Below are 22,611 nucleotides of genomic sequence, written 5' to 3' on the forward strand. Positions count from 1 at the left end.
GTAGAGCTCGCGGAGACTCTTCACTTATCCCAGAAGGCACTGGGAATATGCAAATGATCTCCTCAAGACTCTTCCCCTGGTTTTCCGATTTCCTCTTTTCAGCTGCAACGGCCAAAACCCAGTGATCGTAGAGCTCGCGGAGACTCTTCACTTATCCCAGAAGGCACTGGGAATATGCAAATGATCTCCTCAAGACTCTTCCCCTGGTTTTCCGATTTCCTCTTTTCAGCTGCAACGGCCAAAACCCAGTGATCGTAGAGCTCGCGGAGACTCTTCACTTATCCCAGAAGGCACTGGGAATATGCAAATGATCTCCTCAAGACTCTTCCCCTGGTTTTCCGATTTCCTCTTTTCAGCTGCAACGGCCAAAACCCAGTGATCGTAGAGCTCGCGGAGACTCTTCACTTATCCCAGAAGGCACTGGGAATATGCAAATGATCTCCTCAAGACTCTTCCCCTGGTTTTCCGATTTCCTCTTTTCAGCTGCAACGGCCAAAACCCAGTGATCGTAGAGCTCGCGGAGACTCTTCACTTATCCCAGAAGGCACTGGGAATATGCAAATGATCTCCTCAAGACTCTTCCCCTGGTTTTCCGATTTCCTCTTTTCAGCTGCAACGGCCAAAACCCAGTGATCGTAGAGCTCGCGGAGACTCTTCACTTATCCCAGAAGGCACTGGGAATATGCAAATGATCTCCTCAAGACTCTTCCCCTGGTTTTCCGATTTCCTCTTTTCAGCTGCAACGGCCAAAACCCAGTGATCGTAGAGCTCGCGGAGACTCTTCACTTATCCCAGAAGGCACTGGGAATATGCAAATGATCTCCTCAAGACTCTTCCCCTGGTTTTCCGATTTCCTCTTTTCAGCTGCAACGGCCAAAACCCAGTGATCGTAGAGCTCGCGGAGACTCTTCACTTATCCCAGAAGGCACTGGGAATATGCAAATGATCTCCTCAAGACTCTTCCCCTGGTTTTCCGATTTCCTCTTTTCAGCTGCAACGGCCAAAACCCAGTGATCGTAGAGCTCGCGGAGACTCTTCACTTATCCCAGAAGGCACTGGGAATATGCAAATGATCTCCTCAAGACTCTTCCCCTGGTTTTCCGATTTCCTCTTTTCAGCTGCAACGGCCAAAACCCAGTGATCGTAGAGCTCGCGGAGACTCTTCACTTATCCCAGAAGGCACTGGGAATATGCAAATGATCTCCTCAAGACTCTTCCCCTGGTTTTCCGATTTCCTCTTTTCAGCTGCAACGGCCAAAACCCAGTGATCGTAGAGCTCGCGGAGACTCTTCACTTATCCCAGAAGGCACTGGGAATATGCAAATGATCTCCTCAAGACTCTTCCCCTGGTTTTCCGATTTCCTCTTTTCAGCTGCAACGGCCAAAACCCAGTGATCGTAGAGCTCGCGGAGACTCTTCACTTATCCCAGAAGGCACTGGGAATATGCAAATGATCTCCTCAAGACTCTTCCCCTGGTTTTCCGATTTCCTCTTTTCAGCTGCAACGGCCAAAACCCAGTGATCGTAGAGCTCGCGGAGACTCTTCACTTATCCCAGAAGGCACTGGGAATATGCAAATGATCTCCTCAAGACTCTTCCCCTGGTTTTCCGATTTCCTCTTTTCAGCTGCAACGGCCAAAACCCAGTGATCGTAGAGCTCGCGGAGACTCTTCACTTATCCCAGAAGGCACTGGGAATATGCAAATGATCTCCTCAAGACTCTTCCCCTGGTTTTCCGATTTCCTCTTTTCAGCTGCAACGGCCAAAACCCAGTGATCGTAGAGCTCGCGGAGACTCTTCACTTATCCCAGAAGGCACTGGGAATATGCAAATGATCTCCTCAAGACTCTTCCCCTGGTTTTCCGATTTCCTCTTTTCAGCTGCAACGGCCAAAACCCAGTGATCGTAGAGCTCGCGGAGACTCTTCACTTATCCCAGAAGGCACTGGGAATATGCAAATGATCTCCTCAAGACTCTTCCCCTGGTTTTCCGATTTCCTCTTTTCAGCTGCAACGGCCAAAACCCAGTGATCGTAGAGCTCGCGGAGACTCTTCACTTATCCCAGAAGGCACTGGGAATATGCAAATGATCTCCTCAAGACTCTTCCCCTGGTTTTCCGATTTCCTCTTTTCAGCTGCAACGGCCAAAACCCAGTGATCGTAGAGCTCGCGGAGACTCTTCACTTATCCCAGAAGGCACTGGGAATATGCAAATGATCTCCTCAAGACTCTTCCCCTGGTTTTCCGATTTCCTCTTTTCAGCTGCAACGGCCAAAACCCAGTGATCGTAGAGCTCGCGGAGACTCTTCACTTATCCCAGAAGGCACTGGGAATATGCAAATGATCTCCTCAAGACTCTTCCCCTGGTTTTCCGATTTCCTCTTTTCAGCTGCAACGGCCAAAACCCAGTGATCGTAGAGCTCGCGGAGACTCTTCACTTATCCCAGAAGGCACTGGGAATATGCAAATGATCTCCTCAAGACTCTTCCCCTGGTTTTCCGATTTCCTCTTTTCAGCTGCAACGGCCAAAACCCAGTGATCGTAGAGCTCGCGGAGACTCTTCACTTATCCCAGAAGGCACTGGGAATATGCAAATGATCTCCTCAAGACTCTTCCCCTGGTTTTCCGATTTCCTCTTTTCAGCTGCAACGGCCAAAACCCAGTGATCGTAGAGCTCGCGGAGACTCTTCACTTATCCCAGAAGGCACTGGGAATATGCAAATGATCTCCTCAAGACTCTTCCCCTGGTTTTCCGATTTCCTCTTTTCAGCTGCAACGGCCAAAACCCAGTGATCGTAGAGCTCGCGGAGACTCTTCACTTATCCCAGAAGGCACTGGGAATATGCAAATGATCTCCTCAAGACTCTTCCCCTGGTTTTCCGATTTCCTCTTTTCAGCTGCAACGGCCAAAACCCAGTGATCGTAGAGCTCGCGGAGACTCTTCACTTATCCCAGAAGGCACTGGGAATATGCAAATGATCTCCTCAAGACTCTTCCCCTGGTTTTCCGATTTCCTCTTTTCAGCTGCAACGGCCAAAACCCAGTGATCGTAGAGCTCGCGGAGACTCTTCACTTATCCCAGAAGGCACTGGGAATATGCAAATGATCTCCTCAAGACTCTTCCCCTGGTTTTCCGATTTCCTCTTTTCAGCTGCAACGGCCAAAACCCAGTGATCGTAGAGCTCGCGGAGACTCTTCACTTATCCCAGAAGGCACTGGGAATATGCAAATGATCTCCTCAAGACTCTTCCCCTGGTTTTCCGATTTCCTCTTTTCAGCTGCAACGGCCAAAACCCAGTGATCGTAGAGCTCGCGGAGACTCTTCACTTATCCCAGAAGGCACTGGGAATATGCAAATGATCTCCTCAAGACTCTTCCCCTGGTTTTCCGATTTCCTCTTTTCAGCTGCAACGGCCAAAACCCAGTGATCGTAGAGCTCGCGGAGACTCTTCACTTATCCCAGAAGGCACTGGGAATATGCAAATGATCTCCTCAAGACTCTTCCCCTGGTTTTCCGATTTCCTCTTTTCAGCTGCAACGGCCAAAACCCAGTGATCGTAGAGCTCGCGGAGACTCTTCACTTATCCCAGAAGGCACTGGGAATATGCAAATGATCTCCTCAAGACTCTTCCCCTGGTTTTCCGATTTCCTCTTTTCAGCTGCAACGGCCAAAACCCAGTGATCGTAGAGCTCGCGGAGACTCTTCACTTATCCCAGAAGGCACTGGGAATATGCAAATGATCTCCTCAAGACTCTTCCCCTGGTTTTCCGATTTCCTCTTTTCAGCTGCAACGACCAAAACCCAGTGATCGTAGAGCTCGCGGAGACTCTTCACTTATCCCAGAAGGCACTGGGAATATGCAAATGATCTCCTCAAGACTCTTCCCCTGGTATTTACTCAAATGAATGAAGCTTGGTTTTTTTTGGTAATTACGAATATGTATTTGATCCATCTGCGAGTATGTGCGCTCTCTAACGCCCCAACTGTTACTGAACTATTGCCTAGGAACACGATCAACCCTATTTAGGACTTGAATTTCTGCTCCTTCTTTTTGTCATTCAAATCGTCGAACAAGCAAACAATCTCCATTTCCTTTACACAATTTTCCAAAATTGAACACGAATGTTCCGAAATCAAATTTATGCAAAATGAACGAACGCATCGTTCTGTCACATAAAACACAATGCATGGTTCGCCATATACAGTCAGAAAAGATGACATGGACATTCCAGATGGTTATTGGTTAGTGTGCAGACATATCTTCTGTTTAGTAAAGGGTATTACTTGGTGATGAAAAAGGGGCAAGGATGAATAGTCACTATACCGCCTTGACATTGCTTAGTGAATTCTCTGGTGACAGGTCCCCTTCAAGAGCAAAGAAAACAGTATTGAAATGGCATAATCCAGATTGTTAGATTATCCGGGATCTGCTCATTGAAGGCAGTTCATGTAATTTCCAGTCTGTTGAAGCCACATACTGACTCACTCACTGTTCTATTACTGAGAAGGCCAGTGACCGCAGAATGACACTTTTTAAGTTTGCTGCACAGATTGTGTGTCGCCTACTAAAATCATTGTCATTTGTCATTAATAGCTCTACGCATGTCCTATACATTCAGATAGGTCAGTATCAATCCTGTGTTGAATCTCTTTACATTTCATATGGTTTATGGTCTCTGCTCATTCTATATTGTGTTCTGACCATTGTCTTCTGAACGTTCATCTTTCCTTTTACGTTCTTGTGTAATCTGTTCCGGAATGGCCTCCTTCAGGGCAATCCAAGCTCTTGTGCATAGTGAGCAGCACATAGTAACAAAAGTCATACACAGTCCAGAAAATGAACTGTTCAACCACAGCATTAGAAATACGAGCAAAAGCATTGAATTTTTTGTCACAGTGGCAAGGACAGAGGTATATGAGGCTGCATTTGAACAGTAAGTTTTTGTGTTGGAAGCTGAAAAATGGGCAAAGATCTGAGAGAGTTTGACAATTGCCGGAGTGTAATGTCTAAACAACTGTGGCAATCTTTTTTTCTTGTACAACATGCCTATTAAAAAAAATCTAAGAAGTTCTCAGTTTGCTATGAAATATGAACATCAATATAACACATTGTTATGGCACTTGGTGCAAAATTGGGCCAGCTGTTTAACTGTGTGTTGGCAATTTTGTTTGCAGCCTATATGAATGCTGTTTCCTACATTTATTTGTGGTACCCTTAGATTAATATACCTAAATAATTTGCATGGAATTTGTCAAAAGGCCAGACTAATATAATTTAGGCCCTTAATGTATTAATATATAAAAAGTTGAACCCAGTGCCAGCCGTGACAGGCACAGTGACCCATTTTATGTATGGTCTCTGCTTTCTAGCCTATCCTTGTACACTATGTTGGTTGTACCTGCAGCCAAGCGCTACACACCCATTGCTGTCTAATGGCTGAGGAGCAACTCTTTAAAAATTCTCATAGTTAATAGGGTTTCAACCGTTAAGAAAACTGGACTGTCTTTTAAATCCAGCACATTTTGCGGTCACTGCTGCCAAAATCCAGCCCCACCTGCAGTTAAGGGTGCATGATTTTATTAGCATGTTCCCTATATGAAGAGTAAGGCTATAGGGGGACACAGGCCATAAAAGGGAGGGCAACATGACGGGGTTGAGAGGGACTATAGAGTAGGGCATTTGTTAAGAGGGACAGGCTAGTAAGGGTTAAGGAATTTGAATGGTGGTATTTGATAGGGCTGTGAGGTGGTAGGGGTGGTTAAGGGAGGGGTTAGGGGGAGCGCAATAAAAGGGTGTAGGCATTTTGTAGGGCAACCATTTTAGGTTCCCCTATCACAGCGAAAGCAAGCTCCCACCCGCCCGCTCGGGTCATTTGCTTCGATATGAAGTTAATTGATCAAATTAATTATGACAGGATTAACGTTTGTGTATACTTTGTCATGGTGGCGTGGGGGAGGTGGTACTCGAGGTTGATGGTGATAGTAAATGGCGGCTTGGAGGGGGATCTCTAAGGTCCTGGACTCCCCCTTGGGTGGATTACGTGGAAATATTGGATCACTGGGGATTTATGATGGATATTGGCCGGTCGAGTCTCTTAGTGTCTCTGAGCTGGTGCCTAGCGGCTAGAGGCAAGACTCGACCTGGGGTGAAGTTTATTATGGTACTTTAACCTGAGGCGGTTACAGTTTGGGGCCTCGAGGACCGCCCCCCTTTTTTTTGGATAACGTTTAAAAATTGTTATGCTAAATGTTTTAATAAATGGCTGCTGTGGCCAAATTATCCAAATACGGTGTGTTGTGTCATTGTTTGGCAGAGTATGGTATTTAGGTGGAGGGTAAGAGTGGGCGAAGGGTAGTTTTGAGAAAGCGGGGGTAAAACCCCACAGGAATCTCGAATACCCAACCGTCATGTAAATCTCACCCATTTGCGGGCTGTAGCCAGTGTGCTAAAATGTTTTGCTGGCAAACCTTCTGGGTATTTGTAACATTTATTTGTCTTTATTCTACTCTGTGTGTTATTTTTTCATATTTAGACAACTTTCATGTTTTGTGTATTTAGTAGAGATTTGTTGTTTTTTGGGTCTAGGAAAAAGTTTCACACTGAGCAAGCATCCAGCAGCTGGCAAATTGCAACTTCTAAAAACTAATATTGATTACTTTCCATAATTAAATGAATAATTAGTTGTCAACTGTTATTTTATGGTGGTGCATCACTGCCAAACTAATGAAACTTGAATCTCTCTTCTACACCACAATGTCATCTCACTAAGGAGAATAATAAAGCTTCTGTGCCACCTAACTAAAACTTGAATGCCATTACTGCAGAAGCCCAGATGTCACACAAAGACTAAGTGCAACACAAAGGGATGAGGGGAAGGAAGCCCAAACACTAGGGAATGGGGGAGTGGAGACCCCTAGGCAGATCTTATAACACCCTGCCTACCCTACCGTCCTTAAAATGGTTCCACACCAGTCACTGAGCAGAAAACCTAAGGCCTGTATATCCCTAGAGCTAGGCCCTGCATAGGGAGGGGGATGAGCACTAGTCAGTCTCCACTGATAACTAAAGATAAGGGAGACAAACAAGGAGAGAGGAACTTAGGGTCCCGTCACATTTAGCGATGCACCAGCGATCCCGATAACGATACAACCTGGTCAGGATCGCTGGTGCATCGCTAAATGGTTGCTAGTGAGCTGCCAAACAGGCAGATCTCACCAGCGACGTAGCAGCGGTCGGCGGTCATTACTTACCTGTCAGACGCGGCGATGAAGACGTCCTCCCGCCCGCGTCCACGCGTCGCTCGTCATCGACAGCAGGAAGCTGCCGCCGAGAAACAGCCCAGGACGTTCTCGCGCGATCAGCGATAGACAGCGGGGGAGCCGGTTGGAGGCAAGTATAGCGATATCGCTAGCAGTATCGCTGCTGCGTCACAAAATCGGTGACGCTTAAGCGATATCGCTAGCGATCTCGCTTAGTGTGACAGGGCCTTTAGCTTGAGCAGACTCCAGAGAGATCACACCAAACGGCCTCCAAGAACACCAGAGAGGAAGTTAGGCAACAGCTACAGCTCCAAGCCTTCTCAAGGGAAAAAGTGAATATCAACGGCAACTCCTTGAAGCAGGCTGGGAGTTTATAAACACCAAGGTCCCCAGGTGTGTTAATTAGAGCTGGAGGGAGGTTGCCGCTGGGTCCAACAGTCAGAAGGATTAAGAGGGCATTTGCAATGCCTAAAGCAGAGACCTTCTGTAGCCAGATGTAGAGCGACTGTCTGTTGTATCTGACATACCCGTGACAACCACAGCCCTCCAAAAAAAGTGAAATACAAATTGAGGAGATTTTGCAAAAATTTGCACATGTACTGCATCTAGAAAGTGCTTGCATGCAGTTTTTAATGCTGTGCATCTTCACTATTAAAACAGCATTCTATAAACTCTCAGCCCAATTGTGTCAATGGGATCCAACGTCTCTTGTATTATGGCAGCCAAGAAGTCAAACAGTTGTGACTTATAATTGTATCCTAATCATTATATGCAAAATCCAATACCTAGAAGTATTGTGTTATAGATCAAGTCTCTTATTCATATCCTCCTCCCCTTATTGTCGGGGTTCCTAAAGGTTCAGTCCTAGGTCTCTCTGTATACTGCCCCTATTGGACAAGATGACACCCCATTATACACCTCTTCTCCTGACATCACACCCAGCTTAATAAAAAATATCAGGGATTGTCAGTCTGCTGTCTCTAACATTATGTCCTCACTCTATCTGAAACTGAATCTCTCCAAAACGGAATTTCTCATGTTTCCTCCCTCTACTATCCTATGTATGCCCAATATTGCAATTGTCTTAGGTGGTTGAACCATAACTCCCAATGAGCGCATTCGCTGTCTTAGTGCTCGCTCCCACTTGCGATTATATCAGACGAATGCAATCTGATTCAAAATCGGATTGCATTCGTACCAATTTAATCCTATGCTTCTGTTCTCAATGGCATTGTTTTTTCCTGCTCCGATCGGATCACGATGAGATAGGAAACAAAATCCTGCATGCTGCGATTGCATATTTGGATCTGATCTGAATATCACCCAAGCGCAGAGGAGATGGAGAAATAAATTTCTCAGTCTCCTCTGCAGCTGTGCTGTGATCCTGTCATAGGAGAGAATCAAAGCACTGACACTCCAATCATGCTCACAGCAGAGCAGGAGCCGAGTGTCATTAGCATATTGCATCAGATGTGATACGCTAATGTGACTCCGGCTGGAGGGTCATTTTGACACAGAACTTTTCTTATCTTTTTCCTATAGTTTTTCACCATTGACTTCACTCAGATAATCAAAAACGCAGGCAAATACGCACCAGAAACAGCTACATTTTTCCTGCCAAGAGATGCAGAATTGGTGCAGAAATTTTACTAAACATGTGCACCTATCCCATCTATCGCCCTTATTTATTCTCATTTGGACTACTGCAACTCTAACTGGTCTCCCTCTTAACAAACTTTCTCCTATCCATCCTGAGTGTGTCTGCCAGGGTCGCATTTCTGTTCAATCGCTACACCGATGCCTCCACCCTGTGCCAGTTAGGCTATGTTCACACGTTGTGTTTTTTTCACAGGCAAACCCTGCTCTCTTGGAAGTAAAGAAGCTGCTTACAAAAAGCAGGTTTTGCTGGGTTTTTGCTGTGCTTTTGTTGTCTCTTGTTCATGTTGATAGAGTTTAGTGCCCCTCCAAAAAGCATGATTTATCTTCCCTAGGTTTTTGCACCAAAGACGCAGATAAAACTGATACCTGTGTTTTTTTCTGCTTTTTTTGCACTTTCCCTTTGTTTCCTAAGTGGGGGGAAAACGCTGTAAAAACACTGAAAAAACACTGAAAGAAGTGACATGCTGCAGTTTGCAAAAACGCAGCAGGTTTCTAAATTGTTCAGGATAAAAAAAACAAGGTGTTTGCATTAGTTTTTTCAAATCTCCTAGCCTTTGCTGGTACATTAAAACACACCTTAAAGTTTGCATAAAAAAAAACACTGCAAAAATGCAATGTGTGAACATAGCGTTATTACACTGCAGACTGCAATATAAACTTATCTCTCTCACCCTCCAAGTGCCTAGTTCTGCACCACCATACAACTCCTTCCTCATCTCTGTCTATCACCCTACCTGTGCTGTCCATTCTGCAACTGATCTAAGACTAAACATCATCCATAATCCGAACCTTCCACTTCCATCTCCAAGACTTCTCTCGTGCTGCGACAGTTTTCTGCAATGCACTAAGGCTAGTTCCACACTAGCATTTTTTTGCGCTGCGTTTTTGCGCAGTGCAAACGCATACAAAAAACGCATCATGCGTTTTATATGCGTTTGCTGCTTTTTTTGCGCATGTGGCTTAACCATTTTTTAGCCATTTTTACTCTTAAAACGCATGCGTTTTTAAACACAGACGTGTGCATGTCCATGCGCACATCTGCGTTCCCATAGACTGTAATGTGGTTCTTTGCACATTCCGTGCGCTTGCGTTTTTTTGACACAGGACAGACCAAAAATGCAACAGGTAGCGTCCGGCGCACTTGGGCGCACACTACAAAAAAACGCATGCGCACGTGAAACGCGTACGAATGTGTGCAAACGCTAGACCATGCGCACCCATGTTAAAGATAGGGGAAAAGGATGTATGTGCAAAAACGCAGCGCAAAAGAATGCTAGTGTGAAACCAGCCTAACCCAGACAATCTGATTAATGCCTAGCCCCCACATTTTTAAGCGTGCTATAAAAACACCTCTTTAGACAGGCCTATCATCTCACTTCACTAATTTAATTTTTCCTTGCTATTATTATTATTTATTTATATAGCGCCATTAATTCCATGGTGCTGTACATGAGAAGGGGTTACATACAAAGTTATAGATATCGTTAACAGTAAACAAATTTACAATGACTGTTCCCCCTTTCCGATTTTTCCTCAGTATCTAGCCCATCCTATTCATCTGTCTCCACATACTCTATACACCCAATAACAGTTGATAACTGTACTTAGACTGGCTGATGACTGGTTCATGCAGCTTTATTTGAAGACCCCTATTAATTATATTGATGTCTTAACCATACATAAGCACTTTTTACCAACTGTGCCCCCCCCCCCCCCATTTCCTCACACACTCCAAAGACATACTGATAGGGAGTTTAGATTGTGAACCCCAATGGGGACCATAATAATGTCTATAAAGCGCTGTGGATCACTGGCGATATATAAGTTACTAAAATAAATATAAATAAATTCCCTTTTCTCCATTAAGAACAGATACATGCTCATGCAATCGTGCATGTTTATTGGAGGGATCGTGAGGAATTGCTATTTGTGCTGTAGCTTTAGTGCCCAGAACTAAAGTGTACAGGCCTCTATTATATATTTTTATTGTCTCTACTTTACCAAATATATTATTAAATTGGGTCTAAAACTGAAAGGCACCAAATGTGGAAAGATGGCTTTTTTTCATTAGTCTTACTTTAAATTCTGCTTTTCAAGCTATTAAGAAATCTGGAAGCATCCACATCGATAATCTAGTTAATTCATAACAACGTTACAAAATGTAAAAGCTAAACTAAACTTTTAACTTTATTTTGTCCAGCATGGAAAATTGCGAAGTGTTGTAAATCACTTTATCAGGGATTTGTCTTCATTCCTATAAAATAATTCCATGTAATTTGCTGCCTTCAGCTGTTTTGATATCAGAATGTACTCATTTGAAATATAGACGATGGCAGGTAAAGGGCTAGCTCACAACCTGTGTCTCACTAACTCTGGGGATAAGCTGCTGCAGTACAATGCAAACAAACTGGGATATTTCACCTAAACCATAAACCGTGTCACCTCAACACTTGATATGTAAAGATTAAGGATGAGCGAGTAAACTTGTTGCTCAGGTTTTCCCGAGCATGCTCTTGTGATCTCCGAGTATTTTGGCGTGCTCAGAGATTGTGTTTGTTGATGCAGCTGCATGATTTGTGTCTGCTAGACAGGCTGAATATACAGTACAGGCCAAAAGTTTGGACACACCTTCTCATTCAAAGAGTTTTCTTTATTTTCATGACTATGATAATAGTAGATTCACTCTGAAGTCATCAAAACTATGAATTAACACATGTGGATTTATATAATTAACAAAAAAGTGTGAAACAACTGAAAATATGTCTTATATTCTAGGTTCTTCAAAGTAGCCACCTTTTGCTTTGATTATTGCTTTGCACACTCTTGGCATTCTCTTGATGAGCTTCAAGAAGTAATCACCGGAAATGGTCTTCCAACAGTCTTGAAGGAGTTCCCAGAGATGCTTAGCACTTGTTGGCCCTTTTGCCTTCACTCTGCTGTCTAGCTCACCCCAAACCATCTCGATTGGGTTCAGGACTGGTGACTGTGGAGGCCAGGTCATCTGGCGTAGCACCCCATCACTCTCCTTCTTGGTCAAATAGCCCTTAAACAGCCTGGAGGTGTGTTTGGGGTCATTGTCCTGTTGAAAAATAAATGATGGTCCAACTAAACGCAAACCGGATGGAATAGCATGCCGCTGCAAGATGCTGTGGTAGCCATGCTGGTTCAGTATGCCTTCAATTTTGAATAAATCCCCAACAGTGTCACCAGCAAAGCACCCACACACCATCACACCACCTCCTCCATGCTTCACGGTGGGAACCAGGCATGTAGAGTCCATCCGTTCACCTTTTCTGCGTCGCACAAAAACACGGTGGTTGGAACCAAAGATCTCAAATTTGGAATCATCAGACCAAAGCACAGATTTCCACTGGTCTAATGTCCTTTCCTTGTGTTCTTTAGCCCAAACAAGTCTCTTCTGCTTGTTGCCTGTCCTTAGCAGTGGTTTCCTAGCAGCTATTTTACAATGAAGGTCTGCTGCACAAAGTCTCCTCTTAACAGTTGTTGTAGAGCTGTGTCTGCTGCTAGAACTCTGTGTGGCATTGACCTGGTCTCTAATCTCAGCTGCTGTTAACCTGCGATTTCTGAGGCTGGTGACTTGGATGAACTTATCCTCTGCAGCAGAGGTGACTCTTGGTCTTCTTTTCCTGGGGCGGTCCTCATGTGAGCCAGTTTCTTTGTAGCGCTTGATGGTTTTTGCCACTGCACTTGGGGACACTGTGAAAGTTTTCCCAATTTTTCGGACTGACTGACCTTCATTTCTTAAAGTAATGATGGCCACTCGTTTTTCTTTATTTAGCTGCTTTTTTCTTGCCATAATACAAATTCTAACAGTCTATTCAGTAGGACTATCAGCTGTGTATCCACCAGACTTCTGTACAATACAACCGATGGTCCCAACCCCATTTATAAGGCAAGAAATCCCACTTATTAAACCTGACAGGGCACACCTGTGAAGTGAAAACCATTTCTGGTGACTACCTCTTGAAGCTCATCAAGAGAATGCCAAGCGTGTGCAAAGCAGTAATCAAAGCAAAAGGTGGCTACTTTGAAGAACCTAGAATATAAGACATATTTTCAGTTGTTTCACACTTTTTTTGTTAATTATATAATTCCACATGTGTTAATTCATAGTTTTGATGCCTTCAGAGTGAATCTACAATTATATAGTCATGAAAATAAAGAAAAGAAGGTGTGTCCAAACTTTTGGTCTGTACTGTATACGTGTGGAAATCCTAACAAACCGGCAATCCCCACATGTATTCAGCCTGTCTATCAGACGCAAATCATGCAGCTGTGTCGACAAACACTAAATCTCTGAGCACGCGAAAATACTCGGAGATCACCTGAGCATGCTCCAGAAAACCCGAGCAACGAGTATACTCGCTCATCACTAGTAAAGATACAACCCGGATGATGGTAAATACAAGGGTGCAGAATCAATGTTACCAGGACCACAACATTATAGAAAAAACAGGAGACTAGATATTGTCCTGGAGGTTAAAAAGTGGAAGAGAGGCAGTGTAAAGTGCCCCGACGCGTGTCGCCACAACAGTTGCTTCCTCGGGGGCCTGTAGTGTGGTTCCAATGACCAGTATGTACATATAGACGATAATCATAGAGATGCTCAACAGCTGTGAGACCTACCAAGCGAGAAACCAGTAATGGTGTGAGAGAACGTCCCTACTGGAATGGAAGTCAGCACTAGACCAGTAATCGGCACAGGACTGGAAGTAAAAAAAAAAAAATCTGTAAATCGCATGCATGAGTTACGTTATTCTCGCAAAGAAAAACGTTGGCACAAGACTGAAAGTCAGTATGTTTGTAAGGCGCATGCGTAAACTAAGTACTCCATGACTTGTTTTCAGCTTTTAATTGACGATGTCGGCGTATCAAGTACATGCGCACATAAGTGTGATGGCTATAGCCATGTAGATACTGTGCTTGCATGACATCTGCAGACCAAACAGTGCATTTCTTCAAATGTTGTGTGCATGCGCGCATCCTAAATTGCGCATCCTAAATAGCATCTATAGGTATGTCGGTACAATATACACATGAACATCTTATTCACAGTATGTTAATCATATATACACATCCCTGAGTTTTAATCCCTGCATATGTTGCAATTGATGAACAGCTTTTAGACATGCAGCTGCGGGGACTCAAACATATTTTTCGTGCACGCCGAAAACACTCGATTAGCACTCGAGCATGCTCCGATAACACCTTATCCCAGCACGTTCACTCATTACTAATGCTAACCTACCTCTGCCACTCTGCCATCATCTGTAACTCAAATGAGTTCATTCTGCAAAACAAAGGCTGCCAAATAACCGGAGTTTGGGAGCCATTTTTTTAAAGTAATGAAGACAAATCCCCTAATCAAATGGTTTGAAACATTTAATAATATTCCATGCTGGACAAGATTATTAAAAAAAAAAAATTGAAAGTTTAGTCACTTTTTAATGTTTTATAATGTTTTTATGAATGAAGTAATTTATTGATGTGGAAGCTTCCCTGTTTTATGGTAAAACTCATGAAAATAGCAGGCTTTCCACATTTTGCCTGTATCTGTTGTAGACCTCATTCAAGAACATGTTTGGTAAAACTGAGCCATCTTTGCCCCAGATGTTGCTCCACCTCCATTGTGATGAAGTTCAGGACCTTTTCTGTGGTTATGAAGTCTGGATTGTTTTCAGAATTGAAGGGGAAAATCTTGGATATCTGAGAGAGGCAGTGTTCAGCAAACAGAAAATCTTTTGGGAAGTAGACTTGCTGATTAAGACTATATTTCATGCAGCCTGTAATACTGATACTTTGTCTGATGGAGAGATCTGGCCCAGATGTGTAAGAGGTTTGCCTTTACAGTTTCCTAATTTACTGTACTTTGAGTACAGTAGATTAGGATCTGCTTATTCTATTTTTTATTATTTCTCTTTTATAATTTTTGGGATGTCATCAACAAAACAGCTGTTATCCGTTCAGGAAAAGCAGGACTTTGTATTTCTGTATCTTTCAGAATGTGGTCCACCCTTTTCTTAATACAAACCAAGTGTCGTAGTGGTTAGAACCGGGTTTTGCTCTGTTTCTTTTGGAACACATTGGCAGCTGCTCACTGCTTATACATTGCAAATGGCTGATCCTAGCAGTCTTTCTGATGATTCATTGCAGTTGTGATGTGGCAAGCACTCATTTACTCTAAATTTACTGGGGAGGCCTTGTTCAGAACATTCTTCGTGTACTTATTGATTTCTGCTTACAAAACATCATTTAAACTCATTATGTTAAATGAAATTTACCTCAATTCCTTATGTAGAAAATAGTGGTACAACATAACAAAGGGAAGCTCTAGGTGATAAGTTTATCATGAATTACAAAAACTCACTTAATGGTTAGGCACTAATGCTTTTATCATTTGGGATATAACAATACATGGTCTACATAGAAATCTTCTGTCTTCAATGGAAGGTTATACTGATGTAGAGAGAGCAATCATAGGTTGCATATCATATGTACAGTACCTTGAAAATGTATTTATACCCCATGAACTTGTATGTATTTTATTTTGGTTTTATGTGATATATCAACACAAAGGAGCAATTATTTGTCAAGTGTAAAGGGAATGATAGATGGTGTGAAGAAACCAGATTGTATGTTAATTTCCCAGACAACCATGTTTTTGGAATCCAAGAAGAATTGACTTTTTATCTGTATATTGGCTTGTGGATTTAATTGTTTATGTCTGGTGGGTCAAGAAGACAGACTAGCAAACTGTTATACCATTTACCATACTGTGTAAGGGTCCCGTTACACTAAACGACGCACCAGCGATCCCGACAACGATACGACCTGGTCAGGATCGCTGGTGCGTCGCTACATGATCGCTGGTGAGCTCTCAAACAGGCAGTCTCACCAGCGATCAGGACCAGCGAGGAAGCTGGTAACTAGGGTAAATAGCGGGTAACTAAGCGCGCGTGTCCCTTAGTTACTTGCTGTTTATCCTGGATACCAGCGTGCTCGCGCTGGGAGCTGATATCCAAGGTAAACAGAGGGTAACTAAGCGCGATGCGTGCTGGCCAGCGGGAGACCAATGATCAAAAAATGTCCCAGGACATTCCTGCACGATCAGTGATACCCGGCGGAGGGGCCGGTCGCTGATGCGTCACAAAATCGGTGACGCATCAGCAATCTCGTTAGCGATCTCGCTTAGTGTGAAGTACCCCTTAGCCTGTAATAGTGACTTAAGGCCCCTTTACATTTAGCGATGCACCAGCTAGCCCGACCACGATATGACCCGGTCAGGATCGCTAAATGGTCGCTAGTGAGCTGCCAAACAGGCAGATCTCACTAGAGATGCAACAGCGGTCGGCGGTCGCTCTTACCTTTCAGACGCGGAGAGGGTGTCTGTCTTCCGCCCGCGTCCATGGATCGCTCGTCGGCGCCAGCAGGAAGCCGACGGCGAGAAATGGACCAGGCCGATCTCGCGTAATCAGCGATAGCCAGCGGGGGAGCCGGTCAGAGGTAAGTATCACATGTAGCGATATCGCTAGCAATATTGCTGCTGCGTTACAAAATCGGTGACGCTTTAGCGATATCGCTATGTGTAAGGCTAGTTTCACACTAGCGTCTTTGAGCGCAGCGACGGCCTGCGCACGGCCACCGCTAAGCCCCGCCCCCTGCCGCGCCTCAGCTGGTAGCTCCGCCTACCGGCGCATGACGCTGCATGCGCCCTGCGTCCCCTATCTTTATCACTGGGGGCGCAGGCCGTGCGCAGTATGCGTTTGGCGGCGCATGCGCCTTTTTGACGGTGCGCCGGCGCAACCAAACTGCAGCAGGTTGCGTTTGGCGCAGGTCGGCGCACTGTCTAAAGGACGCATGCGCCGCCAAACGCATACTGCGCACGGCCTGCACCCCAGTGATAAAGATAGGGGACGCAGGGCGCATGCAGCGTCATGCGCCGGTAGGCGGAGCTACCGGCGGAGGCGCGGCAGGGGGCGGGGCTTAGCGGCGGCCGTGCGCAGGCCATCGCTGCGCTCAAAAACGCTAGTGTGAAACTAGCCTAAAGCCCCCTTTATACACAGTGTGTGTTTATCTTTGTTTATTGTGTGCTGATAAGCTAATTGTGTGTTGTATTCTGTACCCAGTTTGTTGACTTTGAAGGTAGATAGGGAAAGGCAGTGAAAGTGGACTGAAGTACACTAGGTAAATCTAAAAATAGATCAACTGCCTCGGGTATAAAAGGGACTTCTTTTCTTCTGGTTGGGGTCGCTCTTCAGGATCTTAGCTGAGGGTACATCGAACCCGGCTGAAAGAACACAGGACTGCTCTCGGTTATCTCCCTACGCTTGTCATTATTTCCTCTCTGCGTGCGTATCACAGGTGGAGTAGCGACCCTGGGAGCTCGGACATAACATTTACCATTATCCCGGTGAGTCAGCGGAAGGGTGAGACCCTGTAATGTGCACCATCTTGGGGTAATTGCTAAGATTGTTCTGTTTGCTATTGGGTGTTGTGGTTTAATAAACTATTGCCACACTTTTTTACCCTAACCCTATGTTGTCTGTGTAGTGTATTGCCCACCGGGAGATAGAGCGGGCGTTCAGTGGTATGAGCCCTGGTCCATGCAGTCTTGCTAAAGGCAGCCAGGCCAGCGGGCGAGAGCACCCACTGACCCCATTTCTCCACATATGGTTTTCTAATTATTTCAAAAATATATATTTGAAAATTGTGTCTTGCATTTGAAATCAGCCCCCTGTAATCTGATAACCCTAAATAAAATCCTGAGTGATTAATTGCCTCCAGAAGTCATATAATTGGTAAATTGAGTGCACCTTTCTGCAATTTATTGTCAGAATACCTACATCTCTTCTGTGAAGGCCTCAGGTTTGTTTAAACAGCATTATGAAAACCAAGAACACATCAGACAGGTGAGATATAAAGTTGTGGAGAAGAGTAAAGCAGGGTGAGGTTATAAATAGAGATGGGCGAACCAGAACAGTAAAGTTCAGTATCCGTACCGAACACCTACTGTTCGCGCACAGACACCGAACACGGACTTCACCAGGAAGTCTGTGTTACTGTTCGTGTTCGGGCCCTCAAACATCGGGTGCTTGTGCTGTCATGTGCATAATAGTACCGCAAACACGGCTTCTGATCGGTGGTAAAATCATTACCGCCGGTCAGACATCCACAGTTCCCACGCTGTCAATTGATAGTGTGAGCGCTCAGCTATGATTGGAGGTAAAAAGTTTACCTCCAGTCGCTGGCGTCAGCTGATGGGACAGCTGCTCCCATCAGCCTTCGCCAGCTGCCGCTAGTAACAGCGAGAGCAGGCGGGAGTATTCATCATGCTGCGCCTGCTCTGCAAATAAATAATAAAAAAACAGCGTGGGTTCCCCTATATTTTTGATAACCAGTCAGGCAAGACTGATAGCTGGGGACTTCAGCCCTAAGCATTCAGCGTTAGCAAGGTTGGTTATCAAGAATAGAGCGTTCCCCATGTTTTTTTAATTATTGAAATAAATAAAAAAAAAAGACAATGTGGCGATCCCCCCCACCTCATTTTTGACAACCAGCCTTGCTAAAGCTGACAGCTGGGGTCTGGTATTTCAAGGCTGGTAAGGGGCCATGGATATTGGCACTCTAAGCCTAAAAATAGCAGCACACAGCCTCCCAGAAAAGGCACCTCTATTAGGCTCTTCTCACTTGCCCTGTAGTGGTGGCAAGTGGGATAATATTTGTGAGATTGATGTCACCTTTGTATTGTCCGGTGACCTTAAGCCCCCATGACTTAGCAATGGAGATGGGTCTGTAAGACACCTATTCATTACTAACACTATAGTTATATTATAAATAAACACAACCAGAATAAAGTCTTTTATTTTATATAAAAACAAAACACACTTTTCCTTTTTTAATTTAAAAATAGCAAACATAGTTATACTCACAAATGCTCATTCCATTGAATGCCTCATCTCCTGTAATAAAACAAATAAAAAACAGCAATATCCCTCACCTGTCCAACATTCTTTCCCACACCATAATTCATGTCTGGGGATTAATGATTTTCAACCTGGATGGTGCCACAGGACATTTATTAGTCTTTTACTCCACAAATCTGACCTTTATGGAAATGTGGCAATAAGAAAACCATTTTTCAAAGCAAGCCATAAGAAGTCCCATTTGTAGTTTTCAAAATGCCATATAGAGAGACAACTATTATATGGAAGAAGTTGCTCTGGTCAGATGAGACTAAAGTAGAACATTTTGGGCAAAATGTGAATCGTTTTGTGTGACAGAAAACAAACTACACATCACCCTGAAAACACCATCCTCACCGTCAAATATGGTGGTAGTTTCATCATACTGCTGGTCAGAATTGATTGGGAGATGGATGGAGGTAAATACAGGGCAATCCTGGAGGAAAACCTGTCTGCAAAATACTTGCGATTTGGGCATAGGTTCACCTTCCAATGGGTGTAATATGGAAAAAAAGTGGAAAGGTTTACAGGGTAAGGCTAGTTTCACACTAGCGTTTATGAGCACAGCGACGGCCTGCGCACGGCCGCCGCTAAGCCCCGCCCCCTGCCGCGCCTCCGCCGGTAGCTCCGCCTACCGGCGCATGACGCTGCATGCGCTCTGCGTCCCCTATCTTTATCACTGGGGGCGCAGGCCGTGCGCAGTATGCCTTTGGCGGCGCATGCGTCCTTTTTACAGTGCGCCGACCTGCGCCAAACGCAACCTGCTGCAGTTTGGTTGCGCCGGCGCACCGTCAAAAAGGCGCATGCGCCGCCAAACGCATATTGCGCACGACCTGCGCCCCCAGTGATAAAGATAGGGGACGCAGGGCGCATGCAGCGTCATGCGCCGGTAGGCAGAGCTACCGGCGGAGGCGCGGCAGGGGGCGGGGCTTAGCGGCGGCCGTGCGCAGGCCGTCGCTGCGCTCATAAACGCTAGTGTGAAACTAGCCTAAGAATACTTTTTCAAGGCACTGTATCTTGTAACTGCTAGGGCATTTTTATAGGCCTTAATATATTATTGTTTTATAGATTTCCTTGGATAAATGCAAACAGAAATAGCCACAGAACAATGTTCATATTCACAGCCCACAGTACTTTGTGTTAATTCTCATCACATATCTAGATACTGCTCCACCAGAGATGCAGTAATTTTTCCAATGACTTGTTTGATTCTTATGGATTGTAGCTGCATAATTTAATCCATTGGATTTGTCAGCCTCATTCACTATTGGCATTTCCGATGTGTTTCAATTGTATTTTTTTTAGTTATCTTGTCATTATTATATATATATATATATATATATATATATATATATATATTAAAAAGTTTGTGTACTTTTGGCAAGAGTTTGGTGGTTTTTATCTTTATGTATAGAAGTGATAATATGATACCCATCTGATGACTGCAATATTGTCTGTTTCATTTAGTTTCTCACATATTAATTGATCCAATTTTCTCTTTTCAGTGGTAAAAGAAAATGTATGTAACAGTCTTCTTTTGACATCTGTTGTTTAATGAGTTTAGGTTCCATTTAACGAATTAGACTTTTAGCCATAAGAGGTGTGTCTTGTCATTTTACAATATAATGCAATTAATTTGTGAATAAATTATGCTTCAGATGCAAATATTGGACAAGTTTCCAGTGGAAGGAGGGCAGAAGGATCCAAAACAAAGGATTATCCCATTCTTACCAGGTTTGTGCTATTTAAAACTTCTTTTTGAGAAAGGTTCCATTATTTCCATAATGCACTAGTATGTATAAAGCCTTATCAGTTGTCTGGTATTCTTGGATAAAAACATGTATTCCAAATAGCTGGCAATACGGAAAACACATGGTAAGTAGATCACTTGTGTATACAACAAAGCCAATAGCCTTGGAGTTGTATTTCCATTTCTAGGATTTGACATTACTTTATGATCAGTGAGAATTCAAGATCGTGACTATATTAAAACTTGCTTTTACCTTATTATCTGACTCTTTCTACAGTGTCAGACTGGGGAACATTGGACCCATCTATAAGACTTGATTATGAGAGCCCAGCTTTCATTCATACAAACCAATGCATTATTATTAAAGGGTTTTTTCAGACCAGGGCTAATTTTTTTCAGGCACTGTATTTTATGGTGTTGCTGTAAGATACACAACATTAGGATTCTGATCTAATTGCTGGTCCAATTAATCGTCACCTGATCGTTCATATGTCAGTTGCGTGTTTGTGGCCATGTACAGACTAGCTTGTCTATCTAGAATGTTCATGTTAAAAGCATAGATGAGAAGAAGGAAGAGAAATTTTCTGGCATATGACCACAAGTATGTAAATCGCATATGAACGATCACTTGGTGATCAAACCAGCAAGCAGTGCTAAATCCTTACAGTCTGTATACTACACATTATCAAAATTCAGCTTGATATAATACCTGAAGAAAATTACCCCTGACAGTGCTGGATGTTGGGACCTCTACTAATCCGATATCAATTACTTATCTAAGGATAAGTCATTAATGTCATTTTCTTAGAGATCTGCAGTGCCCAAGGGGAACTAGACGTTATAGGTAGAATTGAGCGAGTTTGGTCGGATCTGGTTTCATGAAACAAAATTTGTTTCAGATGAAACTGGTCCGACTAGGGCAAGAAAAGTCGGAGTTTCGTCCGAAACCCGACCCCAATGCAAGTCAATGAGGAATTAAAGTCGGCATTGAGTGGATGAATGTCATCCGCTCAATGCCGACTTTTATTTCCCATTGACTTGCATTGGGGTCAGGTTTCGGACGAAACTCCCGACTTTTTTTGCCCTAGTCGGACCAGTTTCATCTGAAACAAATTTTGTTTCATCAAACCCGATCCGACCAAAATCGCTAAACTCTAGTTATAGGTGCTAGGTCCGGCCAATAATAAAGAAATTAGGAATGTCACAGGCGGCGTTGTGGCGTGCTATCCCCGTGTCCCTCACACTGAGCCCTTACAACCTCTTAGTGTGTGTGTGTGAGCAGTTTCAAGGATGAATGCTGACAAGGGTATTAATGTAATCAAAAGGAAGTCTTTACTGTATTCACTTCAAAATGCATAGTCCATAGCAATGGTATCACAGTCTTTCATATAAGCTTGAAATTTTAGGTAGCAAGAGAGTTGGTCACCGTGATGTTTAAGATGGAATCTTTCCAGATAATGGTTTAAATAAAGTGATCGGCTGACTGCCTGTTATATACTGGGTTACTATCTTAATTTACACAGTCCTTCAGTTATATTACTACCAAGGATGGGCCTGCACAGTTTGGTTCACTGTGGAATTACTGTTCACTGCTTACCCACGATTAAGTCCTGACATGGTTCACTGTCGCAGGGCGTACAGTAGATGATGCGGTAGAACATGAGGCACTCACGCTGGCAGAACCATTAAAGGCGTGGAGTGTACCAGAAGAGCTCTTGTACATCTCTATCTCTTCTGTCTCTATGAAGATGGAAATTTAACATGCCCTCCTGGCATAGGCTGTGGCAGTTTCCTGGCCGATTGGAGATTAAGGGAAGCGGGACATAGGTTGAAGGCAGAGCAGCCTAGGAAGTAGCCTTCTCCTCACATCGCTCCTTACAGGACTGACAGGAACTCCTCCCCCCGACTCTGTCTGCAGAACTTGCAGGGCACAAATCAGATTATCTAAAGCTGACAATG

At 44.0% G+C, this 22,611-nt stretch overlaps 1 protein-coding gene across 2 annotated transcripts in view; it reads left to right on the forward strand.

Moving 5' to 3' along the window:
* SH3PXD2B (SH3 and PX domains 2B) overlaps positions 1-22,611 on the forward strand; it is a 318,808-nt gene that overhangs the window by 118,278 nt on the left and 177,919 nt on the right. For both annotated transcript variants that reach the window (XM_073575221.1, XM_073575222.1), the window contains exon 3: positions 20,561-20,636. In XM_073575221.1, coding sequence (XP_073431322.1) covers positions 20,561-20,636 — 76 coding nt within the window. The remainder of the gene's footprint in view (positions 1-20,560; positions 20,637-22,611) is intronic.

The sequence above is a fragment of the Dendrobates tinctorius genome, unplaced genomic scaffold, assembly GCF_039654945.1.
Source record: "Dendrobates tinctorius isolate UK_male_01 unplaced genomic scaffold, ASM3965494v1 ptg000043l, whole genome shotgun sequence".
Classification (NCBI taxonomy): Eukaryota; Metazoa; Chordata; class Amphibia; order Anura; family Dendrobatidae; genus Dendrobates; species Dendrobates tinctorius.